The 20727-nt window shown below is 55.5% G+C and overlaps 1 protein-coding gene across 2 annotated transcripts in view; it reads right to left on the bottom strand.

Annotated features, from left to right (window-relative positions):
- The window catches only part of ITPK1 (inositol-tetrakisphosphate 1-kinase), a 166687-nt gene that overhangs the window by 59204 nt on the left and 86756 nt on the right, over nucleotides 1-20727 (bottom strand). For both annotated transcript variants that reach the window (XM_032837277.1, XM_032837278.1), the window contains exon 4: nucleotides 6533-6658. In XM_032837277.1, coding sequence (XP_032693168.1) covers nucleotides 6533-6658 — 126 coding nt within the window. The remainder of the gene's footprint in view (nucleotides 1-6532; nucleotides 6659-20727) is intronic.

The following is a 20727-nucleotide window of genomic DNA, read 5'->3' as shown; positions in this document are numbered from 1 at the left end:
CCCTCCGGCATGCGGCACGGAGCCCCAGGCTGGCGGCCACCCACTGAACAACTAGAATGGACAGGGTTTGAGCCGGTGCAGCTGTGAAATTGTTTCTGAGCCCCAGGGGTCGGGGGCAGAGCGGAGCCATGATCCCGGAGGTGATCACTGCCGCTCATGACCACTGCCTTTTGGGTGGGGACGCCGCAGCAATCAAGGTTCCATCCCACACTGTCATCCTGGCACGTTCCCAGGGAGGCAGGCAGGGCCCCCGAGGCCCTGGTGGGGGGACTGGTGAGAGGCAGAGCTGGGCACAGTACCTAAGTCCCTTGACCTCCACCCAGCCCTGCCTCCAGAGTCACTGCCCGTCTCCGCTCCCGGCACAGAGGACACCTGTCATGTGGGGGCATTTTCAGAACCACCGCGTTGCTGACTACAGTCATGACTAAGAACTCCTAGGTCGGCTGTGACAAGTAGTGCTGATCACAGAAACTCTTAAGAGCCAGGGCGTGCTTTGCGGGGTTCTCCTCCTCCTGCCACGATGACCTGTCTGCAGCCGCTCTGTTACCCCAGCTCCCGCCCGTGCAGTGGGGCCCAGTCGACCCTCCGATGACGGTGTCGTAGGCAGACGTGAGCCTGGGCCGGGCTGGGGGAGCCGCTTGTTACTGCTGCGAGCCAGTCCTCATACCCTGTCGTAGGAAGGGCCTCAAAAGCCATCCCCTCCGCCCCGCCCCAGTGTCAGAGGAAACCGGAGTCTACAGCCAGCCTGGGAGGCAGGGGCAGGTCACACACCAGCCAGGGCCAATAAGCGCCCGGCACGTTTAGCACACGCGGGCCTCCAGCAGCCCTGGGAGGCAGGGATGCCGCCTGCTCCTATTTTAGAGATAAAGGAACTGAAACGCAGGAGAAATGAGAAGACGTTCCCAAGGCCAGTGGGGAGAAGTTGGTGGGGAGCTCTGGACCCAGGCTACAGGCTCTGACATCAGTGTGCCTAACCACTGTGCCCTGGGGCGACGAGAGCCCGAAGGAGGAAAACGGCTAATTCGTGGACTCCAGACATCGACACTCGAGACAGAAGGAGGGCTGCGGGGAAGACACACAGGTGACCAAGAAGCACGCGGAGAGATGCCTGCCATCGTCAGCCATCAGGGAAATTTGAACCAAAACTCCAAGATGCTACCTCACACCCACTAGGATCGCTAAAATCAACATCAGATTAAGTGCTGGCAAGGAAGTGGAGACGCTGAAACCTTTATGCACTGCTGGCAGGGATGGAAAACAGTGCCACACGAGGAAAACCAGGCTGGGGGTTCCCCAACCTCGGAAACCACCCCCACGTGACCCAGCAGTGCCCCACCCCCACGTGTATTCCCACAAGAAAGGAGAATGTATACATTAGAGCTTATAGCAGTGCTTTTTTTTTTTTTTTTTTTTTGAAGAGCGAGAGGGACGCCTGGGTGGCTCAGTCACTTGGGGGTCTGCCTTCGCCTCACATCATGATCTGAGGGTCCCGGGTTTGAGTCCTACCTTGGGCTGTCTGCTCAGCAGGGAGTCTGTTTCTCCCTCTCTCTCTGCCCCGCTCCCTGTTCATGTTCTCCCTTTGTCTCTGAAATAAGTAAAATCTTTTAAAAAGAGAGAGAGAGAGAGGCAAAGAGAGAGAATCTTAAGCAGACTCCACGCCCAGCATGGAGCCTGACCTGGGGCTCTCTCTCACAACCATAAGGTCATGACCCGAGTGGAAATCAAGAGTCAGACGCTCCACCGACCGAGCCGCCCAGGTGCCCCAGCAGTGCCATTCCCGAGAGTCAGAACACGGAAACGACCCGTCAGCTGACGACCGGACACAGTGTGTGTCTCCAAAGGGAATGTTACTCAGCCATCGGAAGGATGAAGTGACGATTCATACTATGCCACGGGGCAGGGCCGGCGGGCCGGGGGGTGCCTGGAAAGCCTTATGCTAAGTGACAGAAGGAAGTCACACTCTAGGACTCCATTCACATTAAAGTCCAGAATAGGGAAAGCTATAGAGACAGAAAGTGGGGGTTGCCTAGGGCCAGCAAGGGAGGTGATAGCAAAAGATTCGGGGTCTTGGGGGGGGGGAATGACGAAAATGTCCTAAAAGGGACTGCACAGATCTACGAATGCGCTGAAACCCGCCAGACCGTACGCTTCAAGTGCGTGAGTGGTACGGTATGTGAGTTACAGCTCAATCAGCCTGTTTTTCAAGCTACAGGGGAGGGGAGGGGGAGCGGGGCTACTGAAGGTTTATTCTAAAAGCTGCTTCCTTTCACGTAAAACCGACGTGCAAAGCGTGCGTTCCCTGCCTGCATCCACGAGGTGAGGAAGGAGCTCCCTTCCTAGATGCATGTCACACAAGCCGATGGCCAGCTGGGACCCAGAGGTGAGTGGGGCGTTGCCACGCACGGGCCTATGGGTGCCAGCCCGTCACAGCCCAGGGATCCCCAGGGGCACTGGGATGAGGATGGGGGCACTGCTGAGCCCCCAGGGGCATGAGCTCTCTCTTTACTGCAGAAACTGCCAGGCTCCGATGACTATGGTGTCCTCGCTCCTCAGAGTTCATCTTGCCTTGGCAATGGCCTCCTCCTGCTAAGCAGGGCCTCTCTCATGCCAGGGAAATCTGATCTTATCGCCCTCACCCCTGGCCTGCAGGATAAAGTCCAAGCTCCCCAGCCTGGCAGGAAAACGCCCTCTCCCTCCAACCTGTTCATCCTGCAGTTCCCCACCCCCCGGAGGCATCCCCACACATACCCGAAGGCCTGGGCAGCACCGTCTGCCTCATGAACCCTCCTTGGGCCCTTCTTCCAGCAGGAGCCATATGCTCCCTCCTCTGACCCACCAGGGCGCGCTGCACTGAGCCAGCACCACCAGCACCCCGTCCCTTCACAAACACACGGACACAATTCCTACGTGGCAGGAATCATGTGTGGCAGCGGGGATCCCGGTGAGCTCAAGGTGGGTGCGATCTCTGCCCCTGTGTGGCTAACCCCCAGATGGACAGACAGTAGCAACCACTAGAGCATCAGGCACTTCCCAAGGGAGGGAAGGAAAAGCAGAACCTTACGAGGGCCTAGGGTGGTGGGTGCGTCACCAGGGAGGCCTTCCTAAGGGAGGAACACCTGAGCTGAGAGCTAGGGGAGAAGAAGGAATCCCAAGCACGAGGACGGCTGGGGCAAAGGCACTGAGGTGGGCAAGAGTGCAGAGCTGGAGGGCGGAGGTGGGCCGAGGTGAGGATGTTGTGGGGAGGCCACGGGCAGATCACGCAGGCCTCAGGCGCCTGGTTCAAGACTGATGAAGTCTTCATTATCGCTGCGAAGAGAAGGCACAGAATGGTCTGACGCCAGCAAATGTAGCGACCAGGTCTGTGTGTGCCCGAACTCCTCACTCTGGGGGCTGTGGGGCAGTTCCTGGTTTCCCCATCAGCCTTGCCTCCGGGCTAGGTCCTCACCTAGTGCTTGCGGAGCATTTACCAATCTTCTAGCTGATCGAGGTGGGGAAGAGCTGTCAGTTTAGACTCAGACCCGCCCCCCTTCCGAGCTCCTTCAGGGAAAACCCCAGGAAGATCCACCTAGACAGCCCCACAGAACATAACCACTGTGACCCTTCTGGGCGATTCTGGGGCTGGAAGGGGCTGCAGGAGGACCACCCCCCAGCCCCTCCTCCCAGGTTGCCTTGGCTGTCACAGTGAGAAGGTTCTCCATGGTCCCCAGAGGAAACAGATCACGAGGGCAGAGCACCCTTGAGCATTGCGATGGGGACCCTCGCACCACCCCAACCCCGCTGGCCGACATGGGCAGGGGCCCCCAGGTCTGTTCAGTGACAGCTGACCCTTGGGCAGAGCCGTGGCAGCACCAGGCCGCTGGCTCCACATGAACCCCGGGGCAGAAAAACAACTGAATCATCCTGATGATTCTCCAAGCAAAGCTCTCTTGGGGCCAATATTTAAAAAAAAAAAAAAAAGGCTTGGGGAGGTGGTTTCTATGGCAACCTGTTTTAGTGATCTGCAATGAACCCCAGGCCCACACCCTCCAACCTGTCCTCAAAGGCAGCCAGGAAAAAAGCATTAACCTCTGAGCTCAGAGAATTCCTTTCCATCACAGGCTAGAGGCTTCATGGAAGCATCCCAGGGGCAGAACGCTTTAGGGCTGTCAAGAAGACCTCAGAAACACCTCTTCCTCAGCTCACTTCTCCTGGGACCTGAATACGGCATCTAGAGAAGGCCCTTCCAGATGAGCCCCTTCTGGGCCAAAATCTTTCTCTGTTTCCTTAGTCACACCAAAGGCAGAAAGGCCAGCTTTGCAAACCCAAGCCCTAGGCTTGGCCTCTCTACCACGGACCCTGTGCTCCCTCCCCACCCAAGCCAACAGCCCCTTGTTAAAGTCTTGCATGAATATTAAAACAAGAACCTGAAAACAAGCGGCATGACCAAGGTCACGTGCCAGTTTATCTGGTCTGGCTCTGAACCCTACAGGTCAACTTGGTCAGTGACTTGGTGGCAGGAGGGAGGCCAGGTGTAGCCGAGCAGGCCTCCCCCCAGCCCTCACCCAGAGTCCCTCTGTCCCCCTCTTCACCAGCCCCTGCTGTCTCCTCTCTTCCCTAGGCCGCTGGAAAGCTCAGCCTATCACCCTTTTCCCCAAAGGATTGTTCTCTTCACAAAGGAGGAAACGTCCTGGCCGTATCAGATATCCAGCTTCATGCTCGAGCACAGAGTGCAGTGAAAATTTATCCCAAAAATACCAAGGCTGGAAGGTTACACTGAGGTCACCTCAGTCATCTGAGGGCTGGCTGAGCTGTGTGTGCCCTGGCTGGGACAGACTCCAGGGACCCAGTCCAAGGCTTCCCGGGGAAATGCACGCAGTGGCTGAAACCCTGAAGCCCCACGTCCCCGCACCCCCACTCCCGCCACGTTCTCCTGTAACCTCATCTTCGACCCAGACCAGAACTCGGGGACCCAGTTCTCCTTCACTATTTGGCCACCACCGGCGCGAGGCTGTGGGCACATGTGTGATCACGGGAAGTGAAGGATGGGAGCCCCCCGCTGAGGGGCTGAGGCTGCCTGGGGGCTACCGCCCTTGATGCTGGTGAACAGAGCAACACAGGTAATAGCTGCGGCCGCCTCGACATCCCAGCTGCAGGAGCAGAATGCCTGCACGCTCAGCAAACATTAGGCACCTCTACATACACAGACATTTACTTCTCATGGCAACCTGGCCGTCCTCAGGACTAGAAACTATCTGCATCCCCATTTTACAGAAAAGGAAACTAAGGCTCACGGAGGTCACATGATCAAAGTGGCCTTGAGCAGTGTAAGAACCACTTCACAGGTTTGGCGTCGTGTGCTCTGACCAACGTTGTAGGAGGTTTTCCTGGTCCTGATACCATCTCACAAATAGGAAAACGGGAGTGTAGGGAGGTTAGGGAGGAGCCTTGGGTGCACCTTGCCCATGGCCCCCAGCCCTATGAAAGCATGAGGGACTTTGGGCCACAGGCAAGACAAAGGCCCTGGAGGACATGACATGGGGACAGCACCCGCCGCCCCCCCCACCCCGCAGGCAGGGGGCCACCAGCAGGGCCACGAGCAGGGCACAACTGCTTTTGGGCTACCTGCACATGGGAAGTGGAAATCCGTGGCAGATCCGGCCAAGAAGGGGGAGAGCCATGGGGAAGCAAGCAAGGGAGGCTGAGGTCACGACCACAGACACAGGCGGCAAAGAAAATGTTTCAGCAGGAGGGCTACTGTGTGGCCAAGGAGGCTAAGGAAAGTCCCCTTTGTGTGGCTACAGAAGGACAGGACATCAAATCTCCAATTATCACACACTGAAAAACACGCTCAAGCATCCCCTCCCAGCAGGGAGGCCCTCCATGTTGTCTCTATTTCACTGATAATATGACTCTGTTTTTCAAGAGGACGAATCATGGTCTCGTCTACAACAGAGAAAACACAGGACAAGTCAGTGGGGACAAAGGTAGCACCTCCCAAGGTGGGCGGTGGGTCACTGAGGGGTCAAGGCCGTGGGGGGGTGGGGGACAAAAGCAGGGAGGAGGGAACAGCGGTCATGCTCAGAGACCAGCACACAGGGGTCCAAGCAATGAGCACGGGGGCGGGGGGCTGGGTGCTGGTGTTCTCCACCAAGGCAGGACCCGGGGAGCTGGGCAAGCTATTCTACCTCAACAGTCCCCAGGGATCCCTTTCTCAACATGAGGCAGGAGGGTCCCAGTCCCGGTGCCAACTCAGAACCATGGACTGCGACTGTGTGTGCTGCACGGGCAGAGGCCACATCTGGACAGGGCAGCGCTCTGATCAGTAATGCTCATCTACCCCGGCAGAGAGCGCAGGGTGAGCTGACCACACCCTGGCTGGATTCTGTCTGACACCCAAGGAGACAGAGGCCCTGGCAGGGAGGTGCCCACCCACAAGCACACATGCTGGGAGCAGCAGGACCACGACCCCGAACTAGATGGCAAGACGGCCGTTGAAGTTCTAGAAGCACACAGGGCCATTCTGGGGCCGTCCCTCCTCACTGTCCTCGCTCACCTGGAACCTGTGCACCAGCTCCAGGGACTGGCTGTCGTTCTGGTCGGCTTCGAGGATGACATCGGTCAGCTTGTGGATGATGACGTCCAGGGGACCCTGCTCCTCAATCGGCCGGCTGAGGTTAAGCTGCCAGGGAAAGGCGGGGAAGACACGAGAAAAAGAACAACTTCAGCACCTGAGCCACTGCCCAGCTGTCTCCCTCCAACCCACCCCTGCCCGTCCCTGAAGCCCTGGGAGAGCGGGCAGGAGGAAGGCCGGTGCTCACGGGAAATACAAGCAGGACAAAAGGCGCAAACCCACTAACACACGTGAAACCAAGGCATCTACGAGTTAAGCGACCGTCGCTGTGCCGTCACTGTACAGAGAAAACATCTACTGGACACGCACGATCTGCTCAATGACCCCAATGTTTCAGGTTGGAAAACCAGGGCTCTGCGAGGCGAAGCCAAATGACTGAAGTCACACGGCCAGGTCTAAAGTGAGATCGAGGCAGGTACTCTTCCCACGGAGCGACGGCCTCAGCAGAGCTGCGATCCCCACGCCCGAGAGGAACCACCCCGAGAGACGGGCAGCTCGCGCTTCACTTTGAAATCCAGGCTTGTGCCAGACACCGTGAGGGAGGGTGGGGTGGCCCTGCTGGCCCTGCCCCACAGGGGGCTCTGTTTGTTTTTTCAAGAATGCTGGGTTAGGGAGATCGAATCCCCAGGGAGCCAGACCCACCGGCTGACAGAGTGTCAGTGTCACCTGACCCCAGGGCCGGAGCACCTGCCAACAACCGGGCAGCCCGACAGCACGCTCCCTGACCCGCCAGATGTCTGCCGCCCGGCACGCGGCCACCACCAGCTGCAAGGCCAGGCCCCTGGAGGCAGCGGCGCCAGCCCGGCACCTGGCTGACCCCCCGGATGGCCTCAGCAGAGGCCAGAGAATGTCACCAGCCCCACCCCCACTCATCCCCCCCACAAGCAGGGCTCCCTCCAGGATTCCAGGCTGTTTCCAAGTTGCTAGTAAAGAAATCACAGTGTCCGCTCTGGATAGGCATCACGCTAGAAACGGTTTTTATTTTCCAACCACGTGATGAAAGGTGATTTCACAAATGAGGAGAGTGGGGAACGCGGACTTTTGGAATCCCAGGCCCCCTCACCCCAGGGTCTGACAGCGAGAAAGTGGAGGTGCTCAGATGCAGATCTGAAGCCTGGAGCGAGCTTGCCGTCCAGTGCAAGCCCCAGCCCCACTCTGGGCCCCGGGAGGCTGGGCTCTACAGCCACAAGTAGCTGGCCACCCTGTCCTCTGGCTTCTGGCCGAGCGGCCAACGGAGGCACATGAGAAGATGGGGGAGAGGGGGAGAAAGATGTCCGGGTGTCTGCTCCCACTGTCCTCACACCCTCGCCGTATTTCTGGCACCAGACACCCCCTGTCAAGCAGGCAGCTCCTCTCCCAAGCCCTCCACTGTGTCGAGGGCTCCCCGCCCCTGTCCCCTCAAGCCTGGGGTGGTGACAGTTTGCTCCGCTGTGGGGGCCGCGCCACATCTCGCTGGCGGCTCTGACCCAGCCCCCACCTTGTTATCCTCTCTTAGTTAAACTCTTGTCTCATCAAACCTTCTGAAAGTATCAGCTAAGTACCAATACTTAGCTTTCTTAGGTCTTCCGAAAGTACCAGTACCTTAGCTTTTTTTTTTTTTTTTTTTTTGGCCTGACAGAAAGAGATTTCTCCTACTTAAAAAAAAAAGAAAAATCCCACGGACCTCACAATAATACTGCAGGAGCCTCTTCCCACCACAGGGTGACCAGCCTGGATACAATCCAGACAAGTCCGACTAGCTGAGAAGCCGGCCATTCCCTCCAGGGCTCCTGGATGGAGAAGGGAAGCAGCGCTTGCTGTCCTCACAGTCTCACTGTCACAGACCAGGACACCAAGAGGCCAGGGAAGAAAAGTCACCGGGCAAGGCCTGGTGGGCGGGGCGGGGGGGGAGACGGTGCTGGAGGCCCAACAGCAACACCTGCGGGCTGAGTACGTAGCCGAGCCGCCAGGTGTCCTGGGCCTGTGCACCAGCCTGGCTCCTCATCCCCCACCCGTGACTGGGCCTCAGTTTCCCCTCCAATACACACAGGAACTTGGGAGGACCCTTCTGCTTCTGCCCGTGGAGTCGGGATTACGTTCCCATCCAAACCCACTTCCCAGGGAAAACAAGACAAAACAAGGAACAGAATTGGAAGGAAGGGGAGCAAAGCCAGTGGAAGTGGTACCCCGAGCAGAGAAGCGCAATTCTCAGAAGACGCCCAGATGCAAACCTACTTTGGCTGTACCCGCGGCTCCACCGTGACGGGTACCACAAACGAGAAGCCAATCTTTTCAGACCGAGGCAGCTAGAAACAGCAGAGAACTGGGTCACACGGGTGAAGCCCCATCCCCGCCAGCATGCACATCTCCAGGGAGGAGCTGCTGGGTCTCCTGTACAGCAGGAGGGGACAGAAATGTGTCCCAGTGGGTGTGGGGAAAGGAGATGCCCCTGGCTCATCCTGGCCTGGCACCAGCCTCGGGCCTGCAGACCTGACAAGCAGGGGCTGTTTGGAAAATAAGCTCTCTGCGTTCCCGGCCATTCCACTGAAGGTAAACAGTTGAGTTCTGGAAGCCGGCCACCTCCCTTTGTATATTTTCCAAGCATTTTTATGCCAGTAAAACCATTTCGTGAGAACAGCAACTTGGGACACACATCAGGCCTGGTCTGGTCCTGGCTTGGCTGTCTGTCACTGCAGCATCTCTGCTGAGACCTGCCTGGAGTGGCCGCTGACTCCAGAAGGTTCTCCAGCCCAGCTTCTCCTCAAGCAGCTAGATAAGCCACATTCACATGAAGGGTCTATCCTCCTGCAAAGACCTCAAGGGGACTCGAGTCTCTCCCTGCTGGCTGGGAAGGAGAAGGTGGGCCCTCTGCGACTGCCACTCAGGAGGGGGGCTCACGCAGGGTCCAGGCACACCACAGGAGAGCAGGCCGGCTCCCAAGAACCCAGGACACTGCAGAGGAGCAGACCCTGGTGGCCCAGGCTTCATTTCACAGAAGGGGTGGGGAGGGGAGCTCAGATGGAAGGGAACTCATTTCAACTGTCATTTTACTTTTCTGACCACACTCTGCCCCCAGAAAAAGGGAACTTTCCCAGGGACTTGTTGTGGTCTGCAGAAGGGTTCTGATCTGTCCCTCTGCCAGTAACAAGGAGGTCTCAACGAAAGGGCCGCCCACTGTGGCCAGAGGCCTGTGGGTGCCATGCTTCCAAGTCACACCACCCTGTGAGGCCAAGGCTGGGCGCTGTTCCACACAGAGCTCAGAGCTCAGGCTTTGGAGGGAACAAGGGCTCACTGTTCCCCTCAGAGACTATGACAGGAGGCTGGCTGGCGGTCGGGGAGGGCGAGAGGAGCTGGGACAAAGGCCTCCAAAGCCCAGTGGCTGGAATGTGACCTCTGACTTCCACAGCAAGCAACCCAGTCACGCCCAGCCCAGGATCCCAGGTGAGCTAGTGTCTGACTACCCCCGTGAGCCCCAGCAGCTGCTCAGGAGGGAGGAAGATGGGCACGGCAGGCCCCTGGAAACCCCATCGCAGCTCGGCTGCCCCGGGCTGAGCAGGCGATGTAACTGCTCTGTGCCTCAGTTTCCCCATCCATAAAACGAGGGCGTTCCTACTCCCGACACTTTGTGGGCTGTTTGGGTGGGTTAGAACACAGCATTTAGAGATGTGACGCAGGGCTGATGCAGAGCGGATGCAGTGGTAACACCGCGGAGCGCTCAACGTCCCGCCGAGCTCGCTGGCTCATTCATTCGACAAGCATTCTCTGCTTGTCCTAGGTGCCAGACACAGACAGACCCCGCGCTCCCTTCTGGGGGCTGTCCATCAGTAACAGGACTGTCCCGGCACACTGTGGCAGCAGAACCAAGATACAGCTGCGTGCCGCTCTAGGTCCTGCCTAGGAGACGAGCTCCCTCTCCCCAGAATGTCCCCCGGCCCCACACCCCTTCGTCCACACAGGGACCTCGCACTCATTTTCCAAGTCTCAGCTCCACAGTTCAATCTTTTTCCAGACTTCTCAATTCACTGCACCCCAAACAGGACAATGTGACGGCTGTCTGGTCTCACCCAGAGCCCCAGGACCCTTTGCCTCTCCCTCCACGACTGCAACCTCACTGCCCAAGATAAAGTCATTGCTCTAACTGACCCTACCACACCAGATCCTGAGATCCCACAACCAGCGCTGAGCCTGGCCTCCCCAGGACCTAGAACGGTGGCTTGAGGTAAGAGGAGCTTGCCAAATGTGTGCTAAATGCCACTGATGTTTCAAAGAACAAAGTGAACACTGCAGACCCAACTAGAAGGCACAGTCCACGAAGCAGGGGGATTCTTTCCAGCCACGGGGGTTAGAAACAGCCTCCTGGAGAAGGAGGGAGAGGGGAAAATGGAGCAAGGAAAGTCTAACGCAGGCAGCAGGAGTGGCTGCAGAAATCATCTGCATTTGATTCTCCACTTGCACTTGGGCAACTGCAAATGCCTGGGGGGCCACAGGCTACTGCGTCTGCAGAAAGAGACCTGGGTCGGCCCCCTGGGAGGGGAGGCCTAGGACCACCCCTCTCGCGCTGCATCTACAGGCTGGAAATGGGATCCCAGAGGACCAGGCACAACTGGAGTTGTGCTATAGTGTGAACACCTAATAAATCCTGAGTGTGTTAAGGTAAAATATGGAGGTTGTGGGCTTGAACAGTTAGCCCGCCCTAATACAGTCCCACGAGGAGAGAGCGTGTATGCAGTGGAGGACAAGGATACCCCAACAGAGGCTTCCAGACGTCCCCAAACTTCCACACGTGCTTCCCTGATGGGATCAATAAGCAGCCAGATAGGAAAGAAATGTAAAACCATCTCTGGGGCTCATCAGGGAGGCAGGCGGCAGCACGGGCTCCCTGCCCCTGATGCTGGGGCTGCTCATTCTTTCTGGACGCAAGATGCGAGGTGTCCTGTGACTGCAGAAATCTGGGCTGCGGAAAACAACCCATCCCTCTCTGAACGGCCAGCCAGGCTGCGCGGGAACCAGCTGGGCGACAGGACCACCCTCCCGCAGCCCCAGCCTCTAGGCAAGAAGACCCATTGCCCTGTGGCTAGGGTGTAGCTATTGCACACTCACCCAGAGTCAGGCCCTGTCCTTTTTTTTTTCTTTAAGATTTATTTTTGAGGGAGGGAGCACGACAGGCAGGAGGAGCGGAGGGAGAGGGAGAATCTGAAGCAGACTCCCCATGCAGCACGGAGACTGACCGGGCCCTGTTCTAAGCACCTGCCGTGCACTCGCCCATACAGTTCTTCCAACAGCCTGAGATTAGGACCCACGAGAGGCACAGTGGTCAGGTAACAGGCCGCAGATCTCGCGGCAACAGCACGGCCGTGGAATCAGCCCGTGGGACGCCCTGGCTGTGGGCACTGTGTCCTGTTCTACTGAGGACAGCTCGGTGGGCCTCCAGATGGGAGCTGGTCACCAGGAAGGCCAAGCCACAAGCTTTCAGCCCTATCTCCTGTCCACCAGCGAGGGGAGAGGGACTCGAAAACTGAGTTAATGCTCAACCATGCCAACATGATGAAAACGCCATAAAAATCCCGGAGGTGCAGAGCTCAGGGAGGCGTTGAAGCACGGCGCGCTCCAAGGGAACAGGGAGCTTGGCATCCTTTCCTACAGACCCTGCCCTGTGCCTCCCTTCCAGCTGGATGTCCAACCAGACCCTTCATCACAGCTTTTTATAATTAGCCAGCAAGCAAGAAGTAAATTGTTCCTAAGTTCTATGAGCTGCTCTAGCAAATTAATGAAACCCGAGAAGGGGGTCCTGGGACCCTCCGACTGAGAGCCACCTGGCTGGTCAGGAGCACGGGTGACAAGATGGACTTGAGAGTGGCACCTGGGGGCGGGGGGTGGTAGTCTTGTGGGACCAAACCTTTCGCCTGTGGGACCTAACTATCTCCAGGCAGAGGTAGTCAGAACTGGGTTGCAGCCATGGACACGAAGCTAGGGTTACAAGACTGCCCGGTCAGGGGTGAAGGCTCCCACACAGCTGGTTTTGGAAGTGTTCTGGGTGTGTAGTAAGCGTGACAGGAAAGGACAAGGGCAGGAGTGCACGCCATAAATGTCAGCTATTATCTTTCCTATTCCTACGGTTCACATTATTACTGACCAGTAGAAATTTCCCTGACTCTTTATCAAGCAGGGTGCAAGCACAAGCCAGAATTTGAATTTCACAAAGCTACGTCCCTTGTACTGACTCACATGAGACTCCTCAAAGCATCTGCCGCCACCATGAAATTTACTGTCGTTGTTAGTAATGGTCAACATTTATCAAGTCCCTACTTTGGGCCACAGACTAAGCTCACAGGAGCTTACTACACGAGGTGCAGCTGAGGACACTGAGGCACAGAGAGGTTAAGTCATGGGTCCAGGGTCACAGAGTTACAGTTGCCTGGGACCCGGGTCTCCCTCCTGCCCAAGCCAGACAATTAACCTCTAAGCCAAAAGGTGCCCTGGGTGCCTGGTGTTTTCCTCCCATCCCTTCTCCCCTAATTCACTCCTGCAGTGAATGTTTTCATGTGGTATGTTTTCAGCAGTGACTTCAAATGGAAGTTACTAGATGAAAAGTTTGGTCTCAACCAGGGTCCAGACAAAATAGCCTGGATGAAAAGTGAGTGGGCGCGACTCGGCTGGATTCCCCTGTGCTCTCCACGGAGCTGGGTATCTGGGACAGAACTAGCACATCTCCCACGTTTAAAGCCTCACTATGCAGGAGCAGGTGTCTGCTGAAGAAGTCGGGTCTGGCACCTCACGATCAGACTTCTGAAGGGAGCTGAGCCTTGGAGGATGCAGCACCGGCCACATCTTTTCAGCAAGGCTGGTTCCAAAAGACAACTCGGGGACAGCAGACTGAAGGCCTTTCCCCAGCAAGAGCAACTCTCGCACCCCAAGGAGCCCAAAGGGGCCCTCAAAGAGGACAGGAGCTGGAAGTCACCTGCAGCTGGCTACCAAGATCAGCAGGCTGGGCTGAAGACAGAGCCCGTCACCGCGGGAGCCCTGGCCCAGGATGGGGAGCGGGACTGACGCCAACACTCTCTGACCCAATTCCCCGATTTCTTAGTAACTGGTTTCCAGTTACTGGGTAATCACAAACAGCGATCTGGTTAAGGCCAAAGAGTGAACAACCTTTTTCCCCCAGAAGATGAGGGGTCAAGCTGATGAAATGATCCCAGGACAGACGGACCTTACAGTTCCAAAGTTCTGGGCACTTGCAAGCTGACTATTTCAAAGAGCCAAAAAGCTTACACCCACCCAGCAAGCATGGCTCCTTGAGAAAAGGGCTGACCCCAGGTTCTTAGGAGCTAAGAAAAGCCTGGCCCTTGTCCAGTGCTAGGGAGCCAGGTTCAAGAGTAGATTGAAAAGATAAATGCAACCATACCCTTTGACCCAGTAAGCCAACTTCTGGGATGCTGGTTAAGAAAAAAAATATCAACAGGTGAAAAATCCCTCCGGCCCATGGAGATTTGCTGAGGCTATATCGACAAAAGATAGGACACAGAATACATGTCCCCAAAGGGGGCCTGGCTAGGTAACAACAGACATACCCACACCAGAAGATATTAAAGAATTACTGGGCAGACAGGGCCTAGTGGAAACAAGTGTGTGTGGGGGCGGGGTGGAGTGTCCCAACCATGTGAACCCACGAAGCTGGAAAGGAAACACACACCCGAATGAGAGAGGAGCCTGGGCACAGAGAACCCATCATGAGAATAGCAGCCCATTGGGACACATGGCAGGACGCACTTCCTGGTTTCCTTGCCACGGTGCGGTCATGTGACTGGTTCTGGCCAATGAGCCGAGAGCCGGTGAACCCTGGCCTCCTGGCACAGGGTTCCCCTGCAAGTGCCAGGGCCTCCTGCGCGATCTCCATGCTGGCACAGGACTGGCAATGTTCAAAGCGGAGCCTTGGATCTCTGAGCACTTGTGAACCGAGGCCCCAGCTGACCCCTACAGACACGTGGCATAAGTGAGCCACAACAACCCCATTTTAAGCTGCAAAGATTTGGGGTTTCTTTACGCAGCACACACTAGTCCTAACAGTGTGCCCCGCAGGTTTCTCTTTTCTCATTTGTTCGAACAAAAGGAGCGTGGAAGGGAAGGGGAGGGAAAGCTAATGAAAGCAAATGGTAACTTCCAGGTAACTGGCTTTTGTTCGCTGTTTTTTGTTTTTTTTTTTTAAAGATATAATTCAGTATTTGGATGAAATATGACAACAGGGATTAATCCTGTAAGGGGATAGATTAAATGTCCAATTCCCTCAGACTGGAAGACAGAAACCTTGCATGGAGCCACGCCGTGACATGGCTGTCCTCCAGCACCCCCAGAAGAGCCCCCAAATCGGCCCGATGAGTCCCTTGAGCCTGTGTGGCTCAGCTAAGTGGCCTGCTTCCAGCATGCGATGGTTCTCCGTGGCAGCTGCTGGCAGGAGTCAGGGCAGTGGAAACCAAACCCCCCCGTTAGGTGCTGGGCACCAGCCTGGTCCTGCCCTGAGGGGAACACGCAAACCACAAGCTGGTGAAAAAGGAAGAAAACAGCGTGAAAAGGACCAGCAGATCTGGACCCATGGGAAGAAGAGTCAAAGTTCATGCTAACAAAGGCTGACTGCAGAGAGGAAGAGTCGGGATGGGGGGTGGTGCCCCCACTTAATTCCCTGTCCCCATGCCAGAGGGGGGAACCCAGAGCCCTTCCGCCCTTAGCACACCCTGCTCCACTGCGGGCCAATTCTCTCCCTGAGCCCCCACAGGCCCAGAGGTGCTGTGCTAAGCACACCCCTTACCCATTCCATCCAACTCCTAAGATGTCCCTAGGACGCAGGAGAGGCTGTTACCACTGGAGAGAGGAGAAGAGGAACATTCTAGGGGACAACACAGAACAACAGAGGTTGTATAAGCAGTAAGCAAGTGGGGGAGACAGTCTCTGTCCCCCAGTCCCTGTGGCTCCAGGACCGGTGTTTCTAAGCCCTCTGCTTTCCTTAGGAAATGGACAGGCTGGAGAGACCTTGTTCCTCGAGGTGACAGCAGGGGGTGGGAGTGGCCACCATGTAATCTAAGACATGGTCTGCAGGGCTGCTCCCACCCACCAGGACTGGGGGCAGGACTGTCCACCTGGGGTCACGGCAGGCACAGGGCCCCCCACATGGGGTCTGGCCCACAGCTCCAAAAAGGGCAAGATAAATATGGGAGTTCATAAGAACAGTGGCATCTGAAAACAGGGGATAAAAGATGGATTATTAATAAACATCACTGGCATGATTTAGTATCCACCTGGAAAAAAATACATATATGGAGACACACAACTTCCTGTCTTCCACCAAGACAAATTCTAGGTGGAACAAAGATGTAATGATAAAAACCGAGAACAGGGGACGCCTGGGTGGCTCAGTTGGTTAAGCGGCTGCCTTCAGTTCAGGTCATGATCCTAGGGTCCTGGGATCGAGTCCCACATCGGGCTCCTTGCTCAGCCGGGAGCCTGCTTCTCCCTCTGCCTCTGCCTGCCTCTCTGTCTGCCTGTGCTCACTCTGACAAATAAATAAATAAATAAATCTTAAAAAAAAAAAAAAAAAAAAAAAAAAAACCTGAGAACAGAAATACTTGGAGGAACCACAAGATAATTTGAAAAATAATTTAGGGCATGAAGAACCAAAAAAATGAAAATATATCCTGAATCGTAGAAAACTAGAGATTGCTTTTGGGGCAAAAACCACCTCAAGTCAAGTTCAAAGGGTGACAGAGTGAGGACATTAAGCAGGTGTCAGCAGCGCCCCCAGTGGGGGGCCTTCACGCCTGCCGGGTGGGGGTGCTGGCCTCAGGCCCCTTGGCTTGGAGCCTCTGTTGAGTGGACAGTGGCATGCTGTGTTGGCAGCAGACAGGACGGAAAAATCCAGAATCCAGACCCCCGACACGCTCAACGGTACCTCCACTCTTTTCCTATGTTAACCCCCACATTTACTTTACCCACTTTGGATTCTCCGTTAATGTGTGCGGTCTCATACCAATACCGCATTGGTCTGGCTTTCTTTTTGTCCTCCCCCACATTATTTTAATTACAGTAGCTGTACGATACAGTTTTATACCTAGAAAAGCTAGTTCCCCCTCTTCAGTCTTCTTTTTTAAGAGTTTTCATTTCTTTTTCTTTTTTTTAAGATTTTATTTATTAAAAAAAAGAGAATTTATTTATTCGCTCAAGGGAGAGAGAAAGAGAGACAGAGAGAGCAGTAGCAGGGGGAGAGGCAGAGGCTGAGGGAGAAGCAGGCTTCCTGCTGAGCCAGAAGCTGGACATGGGGCTTGATCCCAGGACCTAGAGATCATGACCTGAGCCGAAGGCAGACGCTTAACTGTCTGAGCCACCCAGATGCCCCTCATTTATTTTTTTCTGCATGTCTTCTAGAACAGAACTGGGACTGGGGGAAAGTCACGCTGATGGGCAACTTAGGGGAAACTCATGGTTTGAGGTTGAGTCTTCCTACTGAGAACATGGTATCCTGCCGTATTTGCCAACTCACATCACAAATGAGCTCCAACAAATTGCTAAGAAGGAAACAACACCACAGAAATAAAAATGAACAAAGAAATGTTCAGACTTGAGTACAGAGAAGTAAATAAAACAGCTCCAAAGTGCATAAATGTGAGAAAATGCTAAACATCACACAGGAGACCAGAGCAAATTGTAATTGCACTAAGATACCACATTCTGCCCACCAGATTGGCTATAAGTCTGAGAAATTGGTAATACGCCCTGTTGACTGGGGTGTGGGGAAACAGGGACTCAAACCCAAGGCGGGGGATGCAAATTTGAATCATCGCCACAGGAAGCAAGTTGGAAGTATCGGTCTCAACTGTAAGTCACACACTCTCTGGTCAGCAGGTTCAATTCTAGGAACTCAGCCCAAGTGAGTCAGGCACTGCTACTTTATTTGCTATGCCTGGCTGCACTGCGGGGTGGGGGGAGGATGGGGGGAAGGAGGACGGGAGGAGGAAGTAAAGGAGGAGGAAGGAGGAAGGAAGAAGAAGAGGTAGGAGGAGGGAGAGGGAGACAACAGTCCATCAGGAGGGATGGACTGAGGCACCTACAACACCATAAAGAAGAATGGGGACTGTCTTCTGCACTGAGGAGAGATTTCCAAGAAGGTACAGATCACAAGGACAGAGCAATACGTAAGGGGAGAAGAAAAGACTGACATGTGCGCTGCTTGTACATGAGGGCACATCTCAGGAAGGTCACAAGGAGCCGGTCAAAGTGGCACCATCCAGAGAGAAGGACCAGGGGATCCGTGGGGACCAGTGTGGGCTCTTTTTCATTTCCCACCAGTGAGACGTATTACTTAACATATTTTTTTTTAATTACCAGGTGAGCAGTACATACAAAAATTTGTTTAGATTTGGGGTCAGACCCAAATCTGAACCCAACCGGTATGTAACATACACTGAGCACCTACTGTGTGCCAGACGTTGCTGTAAGCACGGGAATCATCCCCGCAACCACCTGGGAGGTGAGACAATCTTACTCCCGTTATACAGATGAGGACCCCAAAGCTTGGAAAAAGTGGACAACGTGCCCCGTTCACACAGCTAATGGGGGGGGGGGGGCAGTGAGCACTCCCAGGGCCATAGATGAGGGAGATGACTGGACAACAAGACTCCAGTGACTAAAGCTCCATGGGACATGGACACTTCAAGGACGCATGCGGGGACAACCCCAGGCACACGCGCTCTCGTTACTAGTTACTTGGGTCTTGGAGCCACCCAGGAAGCAATGGGATCGCCAGCTGTAAAGGGCAATGGGTTCTACTACTGTCCTCCTGGTCCCATCCCCAACTCCTACACAGAAATCGCTCATTCTCAGTCATGTCCACTAACCAGCCTGGTTTGGCTGGTTTGGTCAAGAGCAGCAAGGGGTTCACTGAAAAATTCTCCCAGCTCACAGTGTAGGTGTCAAAGCCACAAGGAATCCTGGCCTTCTTCTCCTCAACCACTGGCTAGAGATGCCGGTGCTCTGTCCCCAGAGAGAAGTGGAGAAGAAGGATGAGCTGTTCTGGGCTTTCCACGATCAGAGCACATTAATGGGAAACTGCAGCCCTATGGGCCCAGGCACCCAGGCAAAGATAGTTCAAATCTCTGACTTGAGCCACACTGCTAGAGACAAGCACTCCGGGAGGAGAGTCACTTGATAAGAAGAACCCAGAGTCCTGGGCTACAAGCCTGAAAAAACCATCATCCTCCATCAGAAAGTGACACAAGCAAGAAACAGAACCTTTGCTGTGTTAAACCTCTGAGCTATCGGGGATGTTCGTTATAGTGGCTTAGCTTAGTCTATGCTGACAAACACATCCAGGCACGAAAATCTCTGCCCCAGGTGTCTATCACCATGTGTCCAACGCCAGCTCTCTGGTCCTGGGAGCAAATGGAAGCAGGCAGGCAGCTGTGGACAGAATCTGGGCCTTCAGTCAGTGACCGTCAATCCCTCTGAGCCTCTGTTTCCTCATCTGTAAAATGGAGCCAATGACACCTGCCCCCAGCACTGGACAAGACAGTGAAGCCCAGCACTATGCCAGGCCTACAGCAGGCCTTCGAGCAAGCAGGATCCTGGGACCAGGCCACCGGCTCTCCCTTCCTGGAGATTTCTCTACTCTTAGTGCCCCTAGACCCTCCTCAGTCAGTTTTTACCGGGCCCTCTCCCATTGATGCCAACCAGTTAACTGCCATTCAGGTTCAGAATGGCCTTTCCCGAACACTCTGGTTCCCAAGCATGATGCTGACACCACCAGCAAGCTGCAGAAGAAGGGTTCTCCACGGCCTGTGCATTCTTGCTCAGGTCAGGGACTGTGTCCTGTTCCTCCCTGTGATCTCCACGTGGCCTGGTACAGGGCCTGGCTTTGCCAGGAGCCAAAAACATGCACCGAATTGAATCCCCGAGGCTGAAGGCTCCTAGCATCCATTCACACGCCGGCCGCTGGCCGGAGGCTCCTAGCATCCATTCACACACCCGGCCATTCATACAACGTTTACTGAGCACTTATAGAACCACTCCTCCAAGTACATGTTAGCTGCTTTCTCCACTAAGGTAAGGAGACAGAAAGGGACCAGGTAACCTGTCCAAGGTCACTGCCAATAGGGGGCAGGCCCAAGGGATTTCTGATCACAAACTCACCCACCCCTTTCCCCAGGGCCACCGCACCTTCAGCACACTGACTCTCCTTGGGCCTGGACCCCCCCAAGGCCTCTAAGCTTTGTAGGCCCCGTGGTGGGCTCAGGGGGTGCTCCACGAGAGTTTTTCAGAGACTTCTCGGGTCCCAAAGGGCTGCAGACACTCTGAGCCTGGCAGGGCTAGAAAGCAAAGAGAGCTTCTGAGTGACGGAGAAAGCAAAAACACACAAGCCCAGGGGAGGGACAAGGTGACGTAGACACCCCAGTCCCAGCCCAGGATCTGCACCATGCAAAGGGCTATGGCTTACGTGGAGTCCGGGGGTGGGAGGCTGTCGGCTTTACAGCAACTGTGTTCTTAGCCAAGCCAACAGGCCATGACGCTGGGGACTAGAGAGAGCGGGGCTCCAACCACAGCACAAAGGAGCAGTGGGAGGAGCCGCATACTTCGGCTGCAACACGGCTTCCTGTGCCTGAGTCTTGTCCTCCTGTGCAGACCACGAGGGTCTTAAGGGCCCCCGTGTCTAGGTGTTGACAGCTGAGCAAGGTGCAGGATGAAAGAGTCACTGGACACTGACCCTCCGAGACCTACGAGGTGGACAAGGAAAGGAGGCACAGGGATGGGGACACAGACAGGCTTCAGCTCACCTCACCTGGCTGTCCCCCAAAGCTAACAGCCTGAGGGGCCATGGGTCAGAGCTCCCAGCCAGATGAATTCAAATGCAGCCAGCAAACCCCTGCCAGTCCGCTCCGCCCACCCCCCACCCCCGCCATCTCCCTGCACTTCCTGCAGAGGATTTCCCACTGAGTAGGACTGACCGACCTGCATCCCTACCTCCGCCCCAGACAGTGAACTCGAGGTTGGTGTCCAGTGCCATGTGGCATCCTCCTGACTCTCCAAAGCCTCACATACACACAGCGTGCTCAGCACTGGTGGGGACAGAGGTGAGAGCGCCCGGCGGGCCACCAGGGTGA

The sequence above is a fragment of the Lontra canadensis genome, unplaced genomic scaffold (genome assembly GCF_010015895.1).
Source record: "Lontra canadensis isolate GAN:19392208 unplaced genomic scaffold, GSC_riverotter_1.0 scaffold98, whole genome shotgun sequence".
NCBI classification, from domain to species: Eukaryota; Metazoa; Chordata; class Mammalia; order Carnivora; family Mustelidae; genus Lontra; species Lontra canadensis.
The sequence above is the reverse complement of the archived record's forward strand: the minus strand, read 5'-3'. Positions and strand labels throughout refer to the sequence as shown.